Raw genomic sequence first — 21,238 nt, forward strand, 5'->3', positions numbered from 1 at the left:
TCTAAAAACGCTTTTAAAAGAAACACACATTTACTATATATATGTATATACACACACACACGTTAATATGACTGTATTTTGTAAATAACAATGAACATGTTATAAACATGAATGTATGATGCTTCATAAAGGTAAATGAATGATGCTCACATATTAATTTACATTCTTAATATTTTCACATTTACATTTATTTTCACTATTATCTCAACTTTTTTTCACAATGAAAAGGTAAACTATAAGAAATACAAATTATTCTAAATTAGTACAGCATATGTTAACAAGCAAAAAAAGAACGTAACTTACCATCTCTGAACTAGAACTGAAACAACTACTATCTGTTGGCCTTGGAGAGTAACTGGAAGACTGACTACTCTGTGAAGAATCAAGATCTGAAAAAAAGATTTAATTTTCCAAGTTTAGTCTATGGCCATACCACCCTGAACGTGCCTGATCTCGTCTAATTTTCCAAGTTTATTAAGGTACCATATATTTGCTAATTTCTGAAGACTAGTATGTATTAATATATACACAGGCAGAAAATAGCTGTTGGTAAATAAGTTCAGTTAACATACTACAGAACATTTTAAAAGTTAAAATTTTGGATATGTGGCAGCTTGCATTTGACAGGGTATTTTGAATTTATTCTCCGTGTATCTGCCTTCCAATGCAAGACATGTGGGTTCTATCATTGAGTCAGGAAGATCCTCTAGAGAAGGAAATGACAACCCATTCCAGTATTCTTGTTTGGGACATCCTATGGATAAAGGAACCTGGCGGGCTATAGTCCATGGGGTCGCAAGAGAGTTGGACATGACTTAGTGACTAAAACAACAACAATAACAACAAAATGCGTATTTACAAGTAAAACAAGGGGAGGAAACATAAGGGAAGAAACGAGAACAGAGAAATTGAACTTTTTTTTTTCCAATATAATGAACTTTTATGAACAAACAAAATGTCAGTCCACAGGAAGAAGGATAAGCCAAGGTACCAGACATTTGCTAATTTAGTAAATGAAATTTCATCATACAACTAAAATGATATTTAACCTATGATTTCATAACTGTAGATTTTAAAGCTATTTGTGAATTCAAAATTAATATTAAAATATATCTTTTGACATTTGATGACTGTAACACTTTATTTTTTAAAAAACTGTATTTCAAAAATTAAAGCACCTGGTATGTTATTCATTATCTGCTTAATATGTTCTCTTATGATTCCAAGAAAAGTTTAAAAATGGGCCTTATAAGTAGGTCATGACTCCCTAGAACACATAAATACAATACTATATATAGATGAGCAGTAGGTTCAACCATTCCTCTTCTTGCTTGTAAAAGTGATTTTGCTATTTAAAAAAAGGAAAAGGTAATGGAATATGGTGCAACAACATAAATAAATCACATGCCCTCCTATATACAGCAGACCATGACTACTATTCATACCTCAGATTGGATTTGGCGCCTTCTGTAACAGAACCTGTCGGTCAGCTGAGGTAGAGAGAACTTAGGTAAATTCAGTTACCCTCAGTTCATCATTCTAGAAGGAATGTATATCCTCACAAAGTTCTTCTTAACAGTGGAAAGCAGAGAGCAGAACAGTAGGATTTTACTAACAACATGAACTAAGGCTATTCCCCCACAATAAGGTCCATTCAATTCATAAGTACAGTAAACCTACAGTTATTAGTAGAGAAGATAAATGTCTATTAAATGAATGTAGATTAAAATGTAAATTCAAGACTTGAGTTATTAAGGCACTGTAATAGTTTTTAGGAATACATGGCCATAATGCTCAAAGGACTCAGCATTTTGAGATGAAGAAAAACAGAGTTTTTAAAAATAGTCACTTTTTGATTGGGTCGTTCAGTTTTCTGGAGTTGAGCTGCATAAATTGCTTGTATATTTTTGAGATTAGTTTTTTGTCAGTTGCTTCATTTGCTATTGTTTTCTCCCATTCAGAAGGAGGTCTTTTCACCTTACTTATAGTTTCCTTTGTTGTGCAGAAGCTTTTAATTTTAATTAGATCCCATTTGTTTATTTTTGCTTTTATTTCCAGTATTCTGGGAGGTGGATCACAGAGGATCCTGCTGTGATTTATGTCGGAGAGTGTTTTGCCTATGTTCTCCTCTAGGAGTTAATGAGGTACCATTTCACACCAGTCAGAATGGCTGCGATCCAAAAGTCTACAAGCAATAAATGCTGGAGAGGATGTGGAGAAAAGGGAACCCTCTTACACTGTTGGTGGGAATGCAAACTAGTACAGCCACTAAGGAAAACAGTGTGGAGATTCCTTAAAAAATTGCAAACAGAACTGCCTTATAACCCAGCAATCCCACTGCTGCGCATACACACTGAGGAAACCAGAATTGAAAGAGACACATGTACCCCAATGTTCATTGCAGCACTGTTTATAATAGCCAGGACATGGAAACAACCTAGATGTCCATCAGCAGATGAATGGATAAGAGAGCTGTGGTACATATAAACAATGGAGTATTACTCAGCCATTAAAAGGAATAAATTTGAATCCGTTCTAATGAGGTGGATGAAACTGGAGCCGATATACAGAGTGAAGTAAGCCAGCAAGAAAAACACCAATACAGTATACTGACACATATATATGGAATTTAGAAAGATGGTAATGATGACCCTGTATGCAAGACAGCAAAAGAGACACAGATGTATAGAATGGACTTTTGGACTGTGAGGGAGAGGGAGAGGGTGGGATGATTTGGGAGAATGGCATTGAAACATGTATACTATCATGTAAGAAATGAAGTGCCAGTCTATGTTCGATACAAGATACAGGATGCTTGGGGCTGGTGCATAGGGATGATCCAGAGAGATGATATGGGGTGGGAGGTGGGAGGGGGATTTAGGATTGGGAGCTCGTATACACCCGTGGTAGATTCATGTCAATGTATGGCAAAACCAATACAGTATTGTAAAGTAAAATAAAGTCAAAATAAAATTAAAAAAAAAATAGTCACAAAGTTAGGTGCAACAATAAAAGTGATAGAAGATACAAAAGCAGTAGAGACCTAAGTGTGATGAGTTCTAGGGAAAGAGATTTGGTGAATAGTAATAAAGAAAGCACAAGATAAAGAATAGGTTTTATAAGATGAATAAACAAGTTCCCAAAAGACAAAATGTAAAATATTATATGTGATGGGGGAAAAGAAAGTATAGAAGTGCACTTCAATAATAAGGAAATTTTAGACTGTCTACCAAGGCATCTAATTGGGGATTATTTAAACAAGGGTAAAATGTATGAAAACATAGATCATTGGGAGATTAACTCAACAACCAAGTTGTGAGGCGATGAAGATCTGCAATAAAACAGTGAGATTTGGTTGAAGAGGCAAGTGGTCCAAATTTCAAGACAGTTTTCAAACACCCTCAATTTTTATTATAAACTTAAAAAAATTCTGGCAATCTGATAGAACATTAATTCCAAAATGTGAGAAAGATTACACATGCACATACACACACATATATTATATAGGCCAATCTCACCAACAGCATCAATGCAAAAATTGTATATGAGTTAAAATTTTAAAATATAAAATTAAAAAATAAGAGCAAACTTAATCATAAAGCATCATGATTTGGTGGGATTTATTTTAGGAATGCTAGGATGGTCCATATCACAAAATCCTTTGGCAAAATTCACTGTCTTAAAAGCCCTACACAACAATTATATATCACCTCTCACCCATTAAAATGGCCACTTATTGTAAAAAATGAAAATAATAAGCATTGGTACAGATTTCAAGAAATTGGAACCCTGGTGCATTATTGCTGGGAATGCACAAAGGTATAGCTGATATGGAAAACAGAAGACTCCATGCTTCCACTATAGAGGGCACAGGTTCAGTCCCTGGTTGGGGTATTAAGATCCCACTTGTTACGTGGTCTCTTTTCCCCCCAAGAAAACCCTTTTCCTTGGGGTTGATTTTAAAGTTATATACAAAAATAATCAAAACTAACCAGAAAAATCTTTAAAAAGTGCAAAGGGAGGTGTAACTTAGAAATTAAACATTGTTTTCGCTATTTAATTGCTAAGTTGTGTCTGATTCTTTTGTAGCCTGCTAGGCTCCTCTGTCCATGGGATTTCCCAGCAAGAATACTGGAGTGGGTTGCCATTTCTTTCACAGTATAAAGTAATTATAATAAATATAATGTGATATTAGCACATGTGAAATAGGAAGCTCAATGGAATGGTAAAGAAATCCACAGAACAGACTAAAGTATATATATATGGAAAACTGACACAAGAAGGTAGTATTACAAATACCTAGGAGAAAGATGCATTTTTTAAAAACTTGAATCAGGATAAACTCCTAAATCAGGATAAATTATTAGTGCAAAAAAATACAATATCATACCAATACTAGAAGAAAATATAAGTGAATTCATTTGTAACCAGGGAGTGTGATGAGTCTTTCTAATTAAATCCAAAAGTATAAAAGATAATATTGATAACATTAACTACATAAAAAATGTTTAGCCTTTTGCAAGGCAGGAGATACCATAAGTAAAGTAAAAACAAACAAATCGAAAATTAATAATAAACTAGGAGAAAATATTTGTGACACATCACAAAGACCTAAATCTCTTTAATATATGAAGAACTCTTAAATATCAAGAAAAACATGTAAAAACTCAATGCTCCTAGGACGCAAATGACGTTCACAGAAAAAAAGAAAATCACAAATAACCATTACACATTTTTAAAAGATGCTAAACTTCACTCAAGGAAAGGAAGTACAAACTGAAACTTCCATCTCTCTATTTTTATAAGATTCACAAAAATTCTTAAGTTGGACTACAATCACTATTAGTGAGGCTGTGGAATAAAAATCACATTTATGATAGGACTGCAAAATGATGCAATGGGGAATTCAGCAATCTCTATCAAAAACAGATTTTGGCAATAACTATCAAAAAAAAAAAAAAAGCCACAGAAACTCCACAATGTATCTCCTCCTTCATTCAGCAATCCCATTTCTAGAAATTATCCTGAAAATGCACCTCTACAATTAAGAAATGTGTGCTCAAAGTTGTTCACTGAACATTGCAAAAATGAGATACCAGAATCAATTCAAATGCCCAGGAACAGGGCACTGTCTGAGTAAATTATAGATCATCCACATAATGGATTACTAAATGGACATAAATAAAGGGTTAATAAATGCCTAATACTGATATAAGGAAACCTACAGAAAATTTATTAAATAAATCCATTTAATTTATGTATAAAACACACTGTATTAAGATATCCTACATTACATTTAGAGTGAGAAGGGCAGGGAAACAAGACATACATATATGCGCATTTATACACTTTAAGGCTTTATTTTGGGCTTTCCTGGTAGCTTGGCTGGTAAAGAATCCACCTGCAAAGCTGGAGACCCTGGTTCAATTCCTGGGTCGGAAGATCCCATTGAGAAGGGATAGGTTACCCACTCTAGTATTCCTGGGCTTCCCTGGTGGCTCAGACAGTAAAGAATCCCCCTGCAATGTTGGAGACCTGGGTTCAATCCCTGGGTTGGGAAGATCCCCTGGAGGAGGTATGACAACCCACTCCAGTATTCTTGCCTGGAGAATACCCATGGACATTAGAGCCTGGCAGGCTACAGTGCGTGGGATTGCAGACGGCTGGATGTGACTGAGTGACTAAGCACAGGAGAGTGCATATCATATGAACTAGACAATTCTACTTCTAAAAATAAATCCTAGAAGAATTTTTTATATATGTGTGCCAGGAGAAGTGTCAAGATTTGCTAAAGTAGCATTGTTTATCATAGCAAAATATTCAAAACAACTTAAATAATTGTTGCCAAAGATGTATAAATTGTGTTACGTTCATACAATAGAAGGCTGTATAGCAGAAAATAAATGATGAAATGTATTAAAGTCACAAGTGTCAGCGTGATTGAATCTCAAAACATATTTCTAGGTGAACACACACACACAAAAGTAAGTCACAGAAAAATATAGAGATTTTGCCTCAATTTGTCACAGAAAGCTCCAAACCAAGCAATCGGAAAACTACATGCTAAGTCACTTCAGTCATGTCCGACTCTGTACAACCCCATAGACGGCAGCCCACCAGGCTCCCCCGTCCCCGGGATTCTCCAGGCAAGAACATTGGAGTGGGTTGCCATTTCCTTCTCCAATGCATGAAAGTGAAAAGTGAAAGTGAAGTTGCTCAGTCGTGTCCGACTCTTAGCGACCCCATGGACCGCAGCCTACCAGGCTCCTCCGTCCATGGGATTTTCCAGGCAAGAGTACTGGAGTGGGGTGCCATTGCCTTCTCCAAAAGTCTACATGTGCTATCATAAAAACCAAATTCAGGATAATAGTTGCCTCTAGAAGGCAGGATAGGAAATACAACGGAGAAGGTATTCAAAAGTATTATGTATTACTTTTTAAATTTTTTTTACTTTTTTAAAAATATAAATTTATTTATTTTAATTGGAGGCTCATTACATTATAATGTTGTATTGGTTTTGCCATACATCATCATGAATCCACCACAGGTGTACACATGTTCCCCATCCCGAACCCCCCTCCCACCTCCCTCCCTGTACCATCCCTCCGGGTCATCCCAGTGCACCAGCCCCAAGCATCCTGTATCCTGCATCGAACCTGGACTGGCGATTCGTTTCATTTATGATATTATACATATTTCAACGCCATTCTCCCAAATCATCCCACCCTTTCCCTCTCCCACAAACAAGGGAATAAAAAGGTGTCTTTTTTTTAAATCATTCACTAAGCAGTACATATATGTTATACATACTCATCTTGTATAACATTTTATAAAAGATGAAGTTAATTTTAAGGGGCCAATTATGTAATATATTCTAAGATACTTATAAAATACATTTGCTGGCAAAACTCTAAGAAAAAAACGAAACTTAAAGTTTAACTGATTTCTGGGGATTTCTCCTTGGTGGTCCGGTGATTGAGTCCAGACTCACAGTGCAGGGGGTCTGGGTTTGGTCAGGGAACTAGATACTACATGCCACACTAAAAGATCCTGTGTGCTACAACTAATTCTGGAACACCCAAATAAAAAAAAAAATTCAAAATTTAACTGATTTCTGTTAAAATGTTACTTTTAAAAGAATAAAATTCACTTATAGTTACACTGACAAGTTTTCCTAGTAGATGTTGTCCCATCTTTGAAAGAACACATTCCTCCTTCTTCTATCAGAATCTAGAAGAAAAACAAAATTTTAACAGCTCCCAAGTATATACCATAATATCTACTTATAGCTACCTTTTAACCACACCGATTCAGCTTATAGCACTCATCTTTCATATTACTTTAATTGAACAAAGATGATTATAAAACTGCAAAGAAAAATTTACCTGTGATGAACAGTAATTGAAACAAAATTTAAATTGGTTTAGAAACAGAAAGCAACAGAACAGACATTTGCCAGGAAATAAATTACTGACAAAAAGGAGAAACTTTAGGTAATCTTAGTAAATGCAGTTGAAAAAAGACAAAGATATTAAAGCAATTTGGATATCTATTCCATTATTCTCTTTTTAATTTCTTAAGTTGGATATCAGTTCATTTAATTTCAGATTTTTTTTTAAATAATAAAAGCTCTTAAAGGTATAAATTTTCTGTAGAATACACCACTGGTTTTCATTTTCATCAGTTTTTGTATTTGCATTTTTTTTCCTTTTTCTTTGTTTAAACCCCCAGTATTTCTTAATTTCCAACAAGGTAAGCAAGGTTAGGGCTTCCCTGATGGGAAAGGGAAGGGAAAGTCGCTCAGTCGTGTCCGACTCTTTGCGACCCCATGGACTGTAGCCTACCAGGCTTCTCAGTCCATGGATTTTCCAGGCAAGAATACTGGAGTGGGTTGCTATTTCCTTTTCCAGGGGATCTTCCTGACCCAGGGATCAAACCCGGGTCTCCCGCATTGTAGGCAGACGCTTTACCCACTGAGCCACCAGGGAAAAATTCACCTTCAAGGCAGAAGACAAGGGTTCTATCCCTGGGTCAGGAAGATCCCTGGAGAAGAAAATGGCAACCCATTCAGTATTCTTGCCTGGGAAATCCCATGGACAGAGGAGCCTGGAAGGCTACAGTCCATGCGGTCGCTAAAGAGTTGGACATGACTTAGTAACTGAACAGCAACAACAAGGAGGGAAGTTAAGCACCTTTTGTTGTTGCTGTTTATCTCTACTCAAATGAATTTTTATTAGAGAATGTGGCTATGAATCTTGTCAAACATGAGGATCTTATGGATTTTTATGGCTTACTATATGAATTATGTTTGTAAATATACCATAGACTTACAGAAAATAAACATTCTCTGTTGGTAGGATATAGTTTTTTAGATAGATAGGTAGTATAAAAGAGAAACTGTCTAGCTGCTCACTGAACCTGTTTCTCTTAGGCATACAGCTAAACTTCATTTCTTAGCCTTCCTTAGAGTTGATTAGAATGAGCTATTTAAGTTCTGGTTACAGGCAAAAGTGGTGCACATCACTACCAGTCTCGGCTATAAAATTTTTCTCCATAATCCTCCATTTTCTTTCCCCTCTGATATCAACATACAGTGCAAACATGGACGCTTACCAGTTAAAGACAGCAGACTCCCTACCAGCTCAGGGTCCTGAATAACTTTATAGAGCACAGCCTCTTCTCTAACCCTATTATTCAAACATTTTAAAAAGTCTTGTAAATTCAGTTCTTAACACATTCAAGCTTCAAATGTGCACCAGAAACCCACAAGCTGAAAAAGCTACAGAGACTCAAGAGTAGGCATATACTCCTATACAAACTTCAGCTCTTTTGATAGAGAATAACAGAAAAAGAAGATCAGACCAAATAGAAAAACAAAACAAAACAAAACACTTAAATATTCAAGGAATTTCCCCCATCCTCCAGTTCAACAAGTGTTCACAATGTCTGCCCAGAAGGACTTCATAATTGGTATGGATCAGTAAGTTTTTGTCTCCTCTTCTCTTTTCCAAATGGGCATTTTAGTGCATTTATACTGTCCTTGCCCTACTACAATTTCTGTCATATATATATATATATATATCTTTTCCTATCATTTTATTTTCAACCTTATTATGTTCTACATGTTTCCTGAAAAATATGTAGATTTTTTCTTCTCAATTTGATATTCCTTGAATCTTGGTAAGAAAAATCAGCTTTTTTATACAATTTAATGTATTAATTACTAAGCAGGATTCATTCCTTACCTTTACTGTTTATGTAGAAATGTTATTTCACTTTTTTCCCACCTTGTTCTACTGTGACATGCCCTCTCTTTTACATTCTGACATTCTTCCATCTGTCTCCATTTCTCCAGTGATTATCTTCCCATTTTAAACAAACATATTTAAACTGTATTCCTCCACTATTTCAAAATTTCATAGGCTGCAGTTAAAGATGGCAATGTAGGAGGATCCTGAACTTCCTTCCTTCCATGGACACACTGAATCTAAGCTACATACAGAACAATTTCTTCCAGCCCCACCCCCTCATTCCCACCTCCCACCAAAGAAACAACTACTTCAGTTCAGTTGCTTAGTTGTATTTGACTCTTTGCAACCCCATGTACTGCAGGACGCCACTCTTCCCTGTCCATCACCAACTCCCAGAGCTTACTCAGACTCATGTCCATCAAGCTGGTGATGCCATCCAACCATCTCATCTTCTGTTATTCCCTTCTCCTCCTGCCTTCAATTTTTCCCAGCATCAGGGTCTTTTCCAATGAGTCAGTTCTTCACATCAGGTGGCCACAGTATTAAGAGTTTCTGCTTCAGCATCCATCATCCCAGTGAATATTCAGGACTGATTTCCTTTAGGATTGACTGGTTTAATCTCCATATAGTCCAAGGGACTCTCAAGAGTCTTCTCCAACATGACAGTTCAAAAGCATAAATTCTTTGGCGCTCAGCTTTCTTCATAGTCCCAACTCTCACATCCATACATGACTACTGGAAAATCCGTAACTTTGAATATATGGACCTTGGTTGGCAAAGTGAGTGAATGAGTGAAAGTCGTTCAGTCGTGTCCAACTCTTTGCAGCCCCATGGACTATACAGTCCATGGAATTCTCCAGGCCAGATTACTGGAGTGGGTAGCCTTTCCCTTCTCCAGGTGATCTTTCTAATCCAGGGATTGAACCCAGGTATCCCACGTTGCAGGCAGATTCTTTACCAGCTGAGCCACAGAAGAAGCCTAAGAATACTGGAGTGGGTAGCCTATCCCTTCTCCAGCATGTCTTCCCAACCCAGGAATCGAACCAGGGTCTTCTGCATTGCAGGCGGATTCTTACCAACGAAGCTATCAGGCATGCCCTGGCAAAGTGATGCCTCTAAATTTTTTCTTGGGCTCCAAATTCACTGCAGATGGTGACTGCAGCCATGAAATTAAAAGATGCTTCCTTCTTGGATGAATAGCTATGACCAATCTAGACAGCATATTTTCATCCAAGGAACCAACATCTTTTAATTTCACAGCTGCAGTCATCATCTGCAGTGATTTTGGAGCCCAAGAAAATAAAATCTCACACTATTTCCATTGTTACTCCATCTTTTCACTATGAAGTGATGGGACTGTATTCAATGATCTTTGTGTTTTGAATGTTGTGTTTTAAGCCAACATTTTCATTTTCCTCTTTCACTTTCATCAAGAGGCTCTTTAGCTTTTCTTCACTTTCTGCCATAAGAGTGGTATCATCTGTGTACCTGAGGTTACTGATATTCCTCCCAGAAATCTTGATTTCATGTGGTGCTTTATTCAGCCCAGCATTTCACATAATGTTCTCTGCATATAAGTTAAATAATCAGAGTGACAATATACAACCTGGATGTACTCCTTTCCCAATTTGGAAACAGTCCGTTGTTCCATGACCGGTTCTAACTGTTGCCTCTTGACCTGCACACAGGTTTCTCAGGAAGCAGGTCAGGTGGTTTGGTATTCCCATCTCTTGAAGAATTTTCCACAGTTTGTTGTGATCCACATGGTCAAAGTCTTTGGCATAGTCAATAAAGCAGAAGTAGATGATTTTCTGGAACTCTCTTGCTTTTTTGATGATCCAACAGATGTTGGCAATTTGATCTCTGGTTCCTCTGCCTTTTCTAAATCCAGCTTGAACATCTGGAAGTTCTCAGTTCACATACTGTTTAAACCTGGCTTGGAAAAATTTGAGCATTACTTTGCTAGTGTGTGAGAAGAGTGCAGTTGTGTGGTAGTTTGAGCATTCTTTGACATTGCCTTTCTTTGGGATTGGAATGAAAACTGACCTTTTCCAGTCCTATGGCCACTGCTGAGTTTTCCAAATTTGTTGGCCTATTGAGTGCTGTACTTTCACAGCATCATCTTTTAGGACTTTAAATAACTCCACTGGAATTCCATCACCTCCACTAGCTTTGTTCATAGTGATGCTTCCTAAGGCCCACTTGACTTCACGTTCCAGGATGTGGAGCTCTAGGTGAGTGATCAAACCATCATGGTTATCTGGTACATTCAGATCATTTTTGTATAGTTCTTCTGTGTATTCTTGCTAGCTCTTAACAGCCTCTGTTTATGTTAGGTCCATACCATTTCTGTCCTTTATTATGCCCATCTTTGCATGAAATGTTCCCTTGATATCTCTAATTTTCTTGAAGAGATCTCTAATTTTTCCCATTCTACAGTTTTCCTTTGTTTCTTTGCACTGATCACTTAGGAAGGTTTTCTTATCTCTTCTTGCTATTCTTCTAGAACTCACATCAAAAAAAAAATGTCCTTTTCATCATAGGGACTACTAGAATAAAAAAGTAGGAAGTCAAGAGCTACCTGGAGGTACAGGCTGGTGTAAAAAATGAAGCACATCAAAGGCTAACAGAGTTTTGCCAAAACAACATGCGGGTCATAGCAAACACCCTCTTTCAACAACACAAGAGATGACTCTACACATGGACATCACCAGATGGTGAAAACCGAAATCCAATTGATTATATTCTTTGCTGCTAAAGATGGAGAAGCTCTATACAGTCAGCAAAAACAAGACCAAGAGCTGATTGTGGCTCAGATCATGAACTCATTTATTGTAAAATTCAGACTTAAATGAAGAAAGTAGGGAAAACCACTATACCATTAATGTATGAACTTAATCAAATCCCTTATGATTATACATTGGAAGTGACAGATTCAAGAGATTAGATCTGGTAGACTGAGTGTCTGAAGAACTATGGATGGAGGTTTGTGACTTTGTACAGGAGGCAGTGATCAAGTCCATCCCCAAGAAAAAGAAGTGCAAAAATGCACAATGGTTGTCTGAGCATGCCTTACAAATCACTGAGGAAGGAAGAGAAGCAAAAAGCAAAGGAGAAAAGTAAAGATATACCCATCTGAAAGAAACAACTAGCTAAGAGCCAAACTGAGGAAATGTAAATGTATTGGACTGGAAGAATCACAAGCTGGAATCAAGACTGCCAGGAGAAATATCAACAACATCAGATATGCAGATGACACCACCCTTATGGCAGAAAGTGAAGAGGATCTAAAAAGCCTCTTGATGAAAGTGAAAGAGAGTGAAAAAGTTGGCTTAAAGCTCAACATTCAGAAAACGAAGATCATGGCATCCGGTCCCATCACTTCATGGGAAATAGATGGGGAAACAGTGGAAACAGTGTCAGACTTTATTTTTGGGGGCTCCAAAATCACTGCAGATGGTGACTGCAGCCATGAAATTAAAAGAGGCTTACTCCTTGGAAGAAAAGTTATGATCAACCTATACTGCATATTGAAAAGCAAAGACATTACTTTGCCGACTAAGGTCCATCTAGTCAAGGCTATGGTTTTTCCAGTAGTCTTGTATGCATGTGAGAGTTGGACTGTGAAGAAGGCTGAGCGCCGAAGAATTGATGCTTTTGAACTGTGGTGCTGGATAAGACTCTTGAGAGTCCCTTGGACTGCAAGGAGATCCAACCAGTCCATTCTGAAGGAGATCAGCCCTGGGACTGCTTTGGAAGGAATGATGCTAAAGCTGCAACTCCAGGACTTTGGCCACCTCATGCGAAGTGTTGACTCATTGGAAAAGACTCTGATGCTGGGAAGATTGGGGGCAGGAGGAGAAGGGGATGACAGAGGATGAGATGGCTGGATGGCATCACTGACTTGATGGACGCGACTCTGAGTGAACTCCGGGAGTTGGTGATGGACAGGGAGGCCTGGTGTGCTGCAATTCATGGGGTCGCAAAGAGTCAGACACAACTGAGCGACTGAACTGCACTGAACTGAAACGTATTGGCTAGATTAGAAAAAAAAAAAACAAAAAACACCTCATATTGAGGCAGGTAGAACAGGCTGAGATCAATCTTAGATTACTCTGAGACACCATAAACCTCACCCCAGGTGTAGCAACTCACAATCAGGAAGGAACCTACAACTGAAAGTGTTTTCATTAAGAGCTAATGGTTTGAACCTTATATTTGATTCCTGGGAGATGAGCCTCCTAAATACCAAGCTTTGAAAGCCAGTGAAGTCTGTGTCCATGAGATCCAGTTCTCAAAGGGTTTACACAAGCTCCATGTGACTACTATCTAGGGCTTAGAATATAGGCAGCCCACTGACACACTCAATCTTTCTGTGAAAGAAGCCTATTAGTTTATCTTCATAGATGTGGCCTTAACAGAAGGCTTCTGATTAAACTCACATCTAAGGGCAGGCTGTAATTTTCTCCAGGGACCTCAGAGTCTAGGCATTATCTTCATGCTTCTTCTGCTTTGATCTAGGTCACCAGTATCTCCCAGAGATGAGATTATACACATAGCTGGTACCCTAGCTTTCGTGGTTTCCATCCTTTGTCTGCCTGGATCTGGTAGCCAGTGCATCTTATACTCAGAGGTCCTGTAGCACTGTAACAAATGGAGAAATAGTTCTCAGTCATTCCCCTCAGAACACAGCACAGAGGCAGCAGACTGAAACATACCCTCAAATCTTTCTGTGAAAGAGGCTTACTTGTTTATCTTAAATCTTCAGCCTCAGGCACAGGATTCTTATTTGACACACTTTTAGAGGCATACTAAAATACTTTTCGAAGACTACAGAACTCAGAAGGTGCCATCTTTGCCCTTTTCTTCTGCCAGATTCTAAGCTGTGACAAAGAATGTTACCTGCCATATCAGTAAACAAAGGATGTTGCAGCCATCAAGACATCAGCTAGTACAGCCTCCTCTGCCCCCTCCACCTATGGGTGCACCCTGATGGGATTCAGGATGAGAGAAAACAGGATACTGGACTTAGTTAAGGTATATATCAAATAAATTATTTTAAGAAGCCCAGCAGTTGCTTCTTCTCACACATAGAAAAGCACTATATTCATTAACTTGAGATGTCTGTTTTTTCTCTAATTCACAGTAATCCTTTGATGCTCAGACTGCTGCTCTTGTAAAAACACCTGTATATCCGGGCTCCTCCCTTACCTTGAAGAAACAGTTACTTGGAGCTATCTGAGAGACTGTCCCCTGGGCAAAAGATCCCAGTATACCTGCTCAAAAAAAAATAAAACAAAACAAAAAAACACAAAGAAAAACAAAATTCTCAACTTACAGGATGTGATTTTTTTTTTTTTTCAGTTGACACTGATAGCACACATCTGGTACCCTGACTTTTGAGGCTGATGCCCAAAGGACACGTCCCTTGATATCCTGGCTCTGGTGGCCGGTATGGCTTGTGTTCACAGGTTTAACAGGTTGTTGGTTGTTGGTGCAGTCACTAAGTCGTGTCCAACTCTTGCGACCCCATGGACTGTATCCTGCTAGCCTCCTCTGTCCATGAGATTTTCCAGGCAAGAATACTGCAGTAGGTTGCCATTTCCTTCTCCTGGGTTCAACAGGGTGTTGGAGAATTGTTTCTTTGTTCAACAGGGTGGTAGCAAGCAAAGAAAAACTCTCAACTGGTTATGACACGAGGTCTCAGTATAGAGGGGGCAGACAGAAATCCACATCTCAAAGTCTTCTCATGAAAGAAGTATATTTACATACCTTATAAGCTATTGGCTGAGGGTCCAGCTTCAAATAAGACTAAACCTATATTTTGACTGGCAGGTTCTGGCACACCCACAACTAGGAGCCACTTATAGTAAACTAAGATGCTTGGACAATCACAAAGATTTGAGAGACAACCAAGACCTAGGGCAAGGTTGAAACATAGTGATCATCACTTACATGAAGCCACTCCTTCAAGACTATGAGAGGCAACTTTCTTATCTAACGCATGAAAACCAACAGAGTGTTAGGAAAATGAAGAAACAGAAGAGTATTTTCCAGATGAAAGAAATAAGATAAAACCTTAGAAAAAGACCTTAATGAAATGGAGGTAACTGATTTACCTTATACCTTACAAAATAACAGTCAAAATAATTGATCACTGAGGTCAGGAGATCAACACGTGAAAAAAGTGAAAATTTCAACAAAGAAACATAAAATAAAGGAAAATACCAAACAGAAATCAGAGCCTAAGATAACTGGACCTAAAAATACAATAGAAAGTTTCAACAGAAGACCAGATTACGATGAAGAAATGATCAGAAGACTGAAAATAGGGAAAGGAACCTATCCAATCAGAGTAGCAAAGAAAGACAAAGGAATGAAAAAGAGTGAAAATACAAAAATACAGTAAAGGACTTATGAGACACTATCAAGTGGACCAATATTCACATTACAGGAGTCCAAAAAAGAACAGAAGAATTAAAAAGGCGGAAAAATGATTTGAAAAAAAAAAAATAGCCAGTAACGTCCCTAACATGGGAAAGGAAACAGCCTTCCAAATACAAAAAGACAATACAGTTCCAAGTAAGATGAATCAAGACAGACTCATAAAGACATTAACTTATCAAAAGTTAAAAACAAGGCGAGAATCTTAAAAGCAGCAAGAGAAAAACAACTTGTTACGTACAAGAGTACCTAAGACCAGCAGCAGGTTTTTTCACCATTCTTTTCAGTCCAGTTCAGCGCCATGATCTTAGTTTTCTGAATGTTGAGTTTTAAGCCAACTTTTTCATTCTCCTCTTTCACTTTCATCAACAGGCTCTTTAGTTCTTCACTTTCTGCCATAGGGGTGGTGTCATCTGCATATCTGAGGTCATTGGTATTTCCCCTGGCAATTTTCATTCCAGCTTGCGCTCCATCCGGCCTGGCATTTCACATGATGTACTCTGCATATAAGTTAAATAAGCAGGGTGACAATATACAGCCTTGATGTACTCCTTTCCAATTTGGAACCAGTCTGTTGTTCCACGTCTGGCTTTAATTGTTGCTTCTTGACCTGCATACACGTTTCCCAGGAGACAGATAAAATGGTCTGATATTCCCATTCCTTTTAGAATTTTCCACAATTGATTGTGAACTACAGTCAAAGGCTTTAGTGTACTCAATGAAGCAGAAGTAGATGTTTTCCCGGAATTCCCTTGCCTTCTCTGTGATCTAGAGAATGTTGGCAATTTGATCTCTGGTTTCTCTGCCTTTTCTAAATTCAGCTTGTACAACTGGAAGTTCTAAGTTCACCTACTGCTGAAGCCTAGCTTGAAGGATTTTGAGCATTACTTTTCTAGCATGTGACATGAATGCAACTGTATGGTAGTTTGAACATTCTTTTAGGTGGTAGGTTGGGTGGGTTTTTTTTTGAAATTTTTCTTGCTTCCTGATGAACTCCTGTATTGCTGTAAATTTCCCTCTTAGAACTGACATTTTAATTATATGTCTTACTATGGGTCTGTTTGAATGCATCTTATTTGGAATCCTATTTGCTTCCTGTCCCTGAACATCTATTTCCTTCTTTAATTTTGGGGACATCTATTTCCTTCTTTAGTTTTGGGGATTTTTCAGCCATAGTATCTTCAAATACATTTTCATTAACCTTCTCTCTCTCCTTTCCTGGCAGCCCTATGATGTGAATGTTGACACCCTTAACGTTATACTAGAGATCTCATAGATTACATTCATTTTTCTTCATTTGTCTTTCTGTTGTTCTGATTTAGTGATTTCCATTATACTAAATTCCAGATCATTTATGCATTCTCCATCATTTAGTCTGCTATTCATTCCTTCTAGTCTGTTTTTTTTTTAATCTCAGATACTGAATTATCTTTTTTATTGCATTTTTTAATATTTTCTAGATCTTTGTTGAAATGACCCAATGTTTAGGTGGATTATTTTCCCTAATTCAGTTAACAGTTTTATTACTGGTGTTTTGAATTATTTATCTGGTAAACTGTTTATTTGTTTCATTAGTTTTTCAGAGGCTTTCTCTTGCTCTTTCAATTGAGACTAGTTTCTCTGCCTTTGTATTTCATTTAACTTTCTATGCCTCTATGAATTTAGATGAAATATTTGCCTACTGTGGTCTTGAAGGGGTATTATGTGGGAGCATCCATATGCAGACTGCATGTGCCCAGTGTCTTTGGTGGGATGACTGGATTTGATGTGGAGGCTAGGCATGTCTTTCTTCAGGTTGTGCTGGTAGTGATCGCCTTGGAAGGAGGTAGTGCTAAAGACAGAGGCACTAGAGCCTGCTCAGGGTTCTAGTGCCTGGACTTCCCCTCTGAAGCAGGACTTCCTCTCAGCTCAGTGGCCATCACTGCCATGTCAGGGGCAGGGTCTGGTCCCAAGCTGCTACAGTAGAAGCTCTGGAGGTTATTTTTTCATTGTCATTTATGTCAAGCTAATTTCTTAATTTCTTTTTGATTTCACCATCAGCTCGTTGGTTCTTTAGTAGCACATTTAAAAAGAATTTTAATTGAAGGATAGTTGGTTTACAATGTTATGTTAATTTCTTTAGTGCAACCATGTAAATCAGCCACATATATATATATATATATATATATATACACCCACCACCACCACCTCCCCCCCACCCAGAGTTTTCCTCCCACTCCCTCATCCCACCCCTCTAGGTCATCACAGAGCACCAGCCTGGACTCCCTGTATTATATGGAGCACATGTTTCAGTCTAAATGTAATCATTTTTTCTCATCATTTTTTCTGTGATTTCTCAATTTGTAATGTTGTATACTGAAAAGATGTTTGAAATATTAATAATTACTATCCTGTTACATTTATTAAGGCTGGTTTCATGTCTTAGTATATGGTCTATCCTAGAGAATGTTCCACACACTCTTGAATAGAACGTGTATTCCTTCGTGAATGAATGATTCATACACCCTTTTAATGAGCAGGTATTATGACTTAAGTAACCAATGTTTATATAAGTTTCAGTATTCTTAAATATATAACTATATTCACCTGTAGCACATTTAAACCTGTAAAGAAATTTCATCTTGGAATAAATTTTATAGGACTTACAGAAAGAACATTAAATTCATCTATATTGGTTTGAAATAAGGCACATTATAGTTTCTAAAATGTTGTTAATTTTATTTCTAGATCCAAGCAATAATTTCCCAAAGTAAAAAAAAAAAAAGTAAAAAGGTTACCCTAAACAAAAATTTTTCAGAAAGAGCTAACCAAAATTAATTTCAAATACTAAGATATGACATGATAATACAACTCACTTAACTGGAAAGAAAATGTAAGATTGCACTTTACCTCACCAACTCCAAAGTCCCATGTTTGCTCAGAATGCAATTCTTCCAAAGGGCTATTACCCCTAAGGGTTATAAATAAGACAGTATTAGAATGTGCTTTAATCCCTCTGAGATTACTGTTCTAAATTATGACTCCCAAAGTTGATTAAAGGTCAGAATTACAAGGGAAAGTGAAGTCACTCAGTCGTGTCCAACTCTTTGTGACCCCATGGACTATAGCCTGCTAGGCTGCTCTGTCCATGGGATTCTCCAGGCAAGAATACTGGAGTGGGTTGCCATTCCCTTCTCTAGATTATAAGGGAAGTTTTTAAAAATAAGGATTCACAAGCTCTATCTTAATGAGTCTACATGTAGGTCAAACTTGATATTTTTTATTTTTAAAACACCCTCCAGTGATAAGTATCTGCACACAGGGTTGGGAGCCATATTCTAAATCATTTTCATAAAGTATATTTTAAAATTCAAGTTTTAACATTGTATTTTTCATTCATGAGACTAAATTTTTGGAAGTTTTTACAATGAAGAACCTAAGTTGATTTTATTAAATAAATGGTGAATCTCTTTTTAAATTAATTTAGTGCCAGTCCCATAAAAATGGCACCTAATATTCTTTGTATTAATAGATATTTTACATATTTCTTAAGTATTCTCAAAATAAAAATCTATTTTAATTCATGATTTTCAATTACCAAGACTGAAAATAAATAATAAATAAATAAATCATAACTATTACCAAGAAAGTTAAGTTTTTTCTGAACTAAGTTTTCTTTAATTATCTATAATATCTGTCCTATATATTGTTGATATGTTGTTTATGCTATTAACCTTTGACTTCTATTATTCCCTCATTCTGAGTCATATTAACCAAGCAAATTTCCCATGGAGAGCTGCCAAAATGTAGAAAATATGCTTCTCATGCCAGTCAGCATTCCTATATATGTCATCCTTCTATTTCTTATTATAAATTAATACATTGACATTATGGAGGGGAAATAAACTTGCTGAACACATAAACCAGTATTTTTCAAATCAACTAACACTACAAGGAGTTAAATAACACAACTAACACTAGAAGGAGATCCAACCAGTCCATCCTAAAGGAAATTAGTCCTGAATGTTCTTTGGAAGGACTGATGCTGAAGCTGAAACTCCAATTCTCTGGCCACCTGATGTGAAGTACTGACTCATTAGAAAAGACCCTGATGCTGGGAAAGATTGAAGGCAGGAGGAGAAGGGGATGACAGAAGATGAGATAGTTGGATGGCATCACCGACTTGATGGACAAGAGTTTGAGTAAGCTCTGGGAGTTGGTGATGGACAGGGAAGCCTGGCATGCTGCAGTCAACAGGGTCACAAAGGGTCAGGACACGACTGAGTGACTGAACTGAACTGAACTGAACACTACGACTTAGATATTTTTGCACTGGTTAATATGAGGACCAAATTATCAACTAGGGTGATATTACCAAGGTTCTGACAACTGATTTTTTAAAAATATTTATTTATTTGGCTGCACCAGGTCTTTAGTTGCAGCAAGCAAACTCTTAGTTGTTGTATGTGGGATCTAGTTCCCTGAGGAGGAATTGAATCCGGACCCCCTGCATTGGGAGCATTGAATCTTAGCCACTGGACCACCAGGGAAGTCCCCAACAATTGATTTCTGAGTCCAGTCGGCCCACCCTAAGACAGCAATATGTCTACTTCACTTTGTATCCTTCAAAGTGCATTATTTTAGACCCCAACTGGCATTCTTCAGATTCTTCTAAAAACTTACATATGATTCACTGAATATTTCTGTATTTTCTCCTGGTATATCTTCTCTTGGTAATCACTTTCAAATTTTCCTTTAAAAATAAAATTACGCATTGAAATAAAACTTTAGTATGACCCATATGAAGGGATGCCATTGGTCTACAATGTCATATAATGTCATCCTATTTTTAATGTCATATTCCTCCAAACACACACACATACACACACATATATTCATTAAAACTAAAGACAACAAAAATCCAACAGATAATTACATTTTTCATATATAATACCAACCTTTTTTATTAGAGCTGGCTGAATAAAAATCTTTCTCAAAAGATGTACTAAAATTATTTTTTTCATTATTCTTGTACTCTTTCTGGCAAATCTTGTTTGGCTGATACTTTTCTGAACAACTTGATATTTTAAAAGTAGATTTACTAAAACCCAACTCTGGATCTGTAAAAATACTTTTAATGTGGCTATCAGTGAAATGGTTTTTATCAGAATCAATGACTGCACATGTATTATCATAATCATACTTGTCAAAGGTTTCCTTTATCTTCTGTTGGTCTACGTTTAATAAATTGATCATATTTTCACTAACAAAAGAGTCATAATTATCTGATAGAAGGCTGGAGGTTTGCTGGTTCATATCTTCATTTGAAAACTTTTTTCTATTTTCTTTCCAAATATGTTGTAGTGAGTTATTTTCAGTAATGAAGTGTGACTGTCTTCTCTCATCCATGCTTCCACAATCTTCACCTACAACTACAGTAGGTGTCCTTGTAAGGAAGTTTCTATTTCCTGGACTTTAGGATAAATAAAAACGTATTTAGCAGGAAAGGAGCAGGGCATTCTCATTCAGAAATACCTGAAGCTAAATTCTTACAGAATATATTG

The 21,238-nt window shown here is 37.1% G+C and overlaps 1 protein-coding gene across 1 annotated transcript in view; it reads right to left on the bottom strand.

The window, feature by feature from the left end:
• Positions 1 to 21,238, bottom strand: part of C5H12orf40 (chromosome 5 C12orf40 homolog) — a 92,518-nt gene that overhangs the window by 9,572 nt on the left and 61,708 nt on the right. Inside the window, 5 exon segments of the mRNA XM_005680229.2 lie at positions 304 to 389; positions 7,167 to 7,230; positions 18,585 to 18,645; positions 20,358 to 20,427; positions 20,633 to 21,147. Coding sequence (XP_005680286.2) covers positions 304 to 389; positions 7,167 to 7,230; positions 18,585 to 18,645; positions 20,358 to 20,427; positions 20,633 to 21,147 — 796 coding nt within the window.

This window comes from Capra hircus, chromosome 5 (assembly GCF_001704415.2).
Source record: "Capra hircus breed San Clemente chromosome 5, ASM170441v1, whole genome shotgun sequence".
NCBI classification, from domain to species: Eukaryota; Metazoa; Chordata; class Mammalia; order Artiodactyla; family Bovidae; genus Capra; species Capra hircus.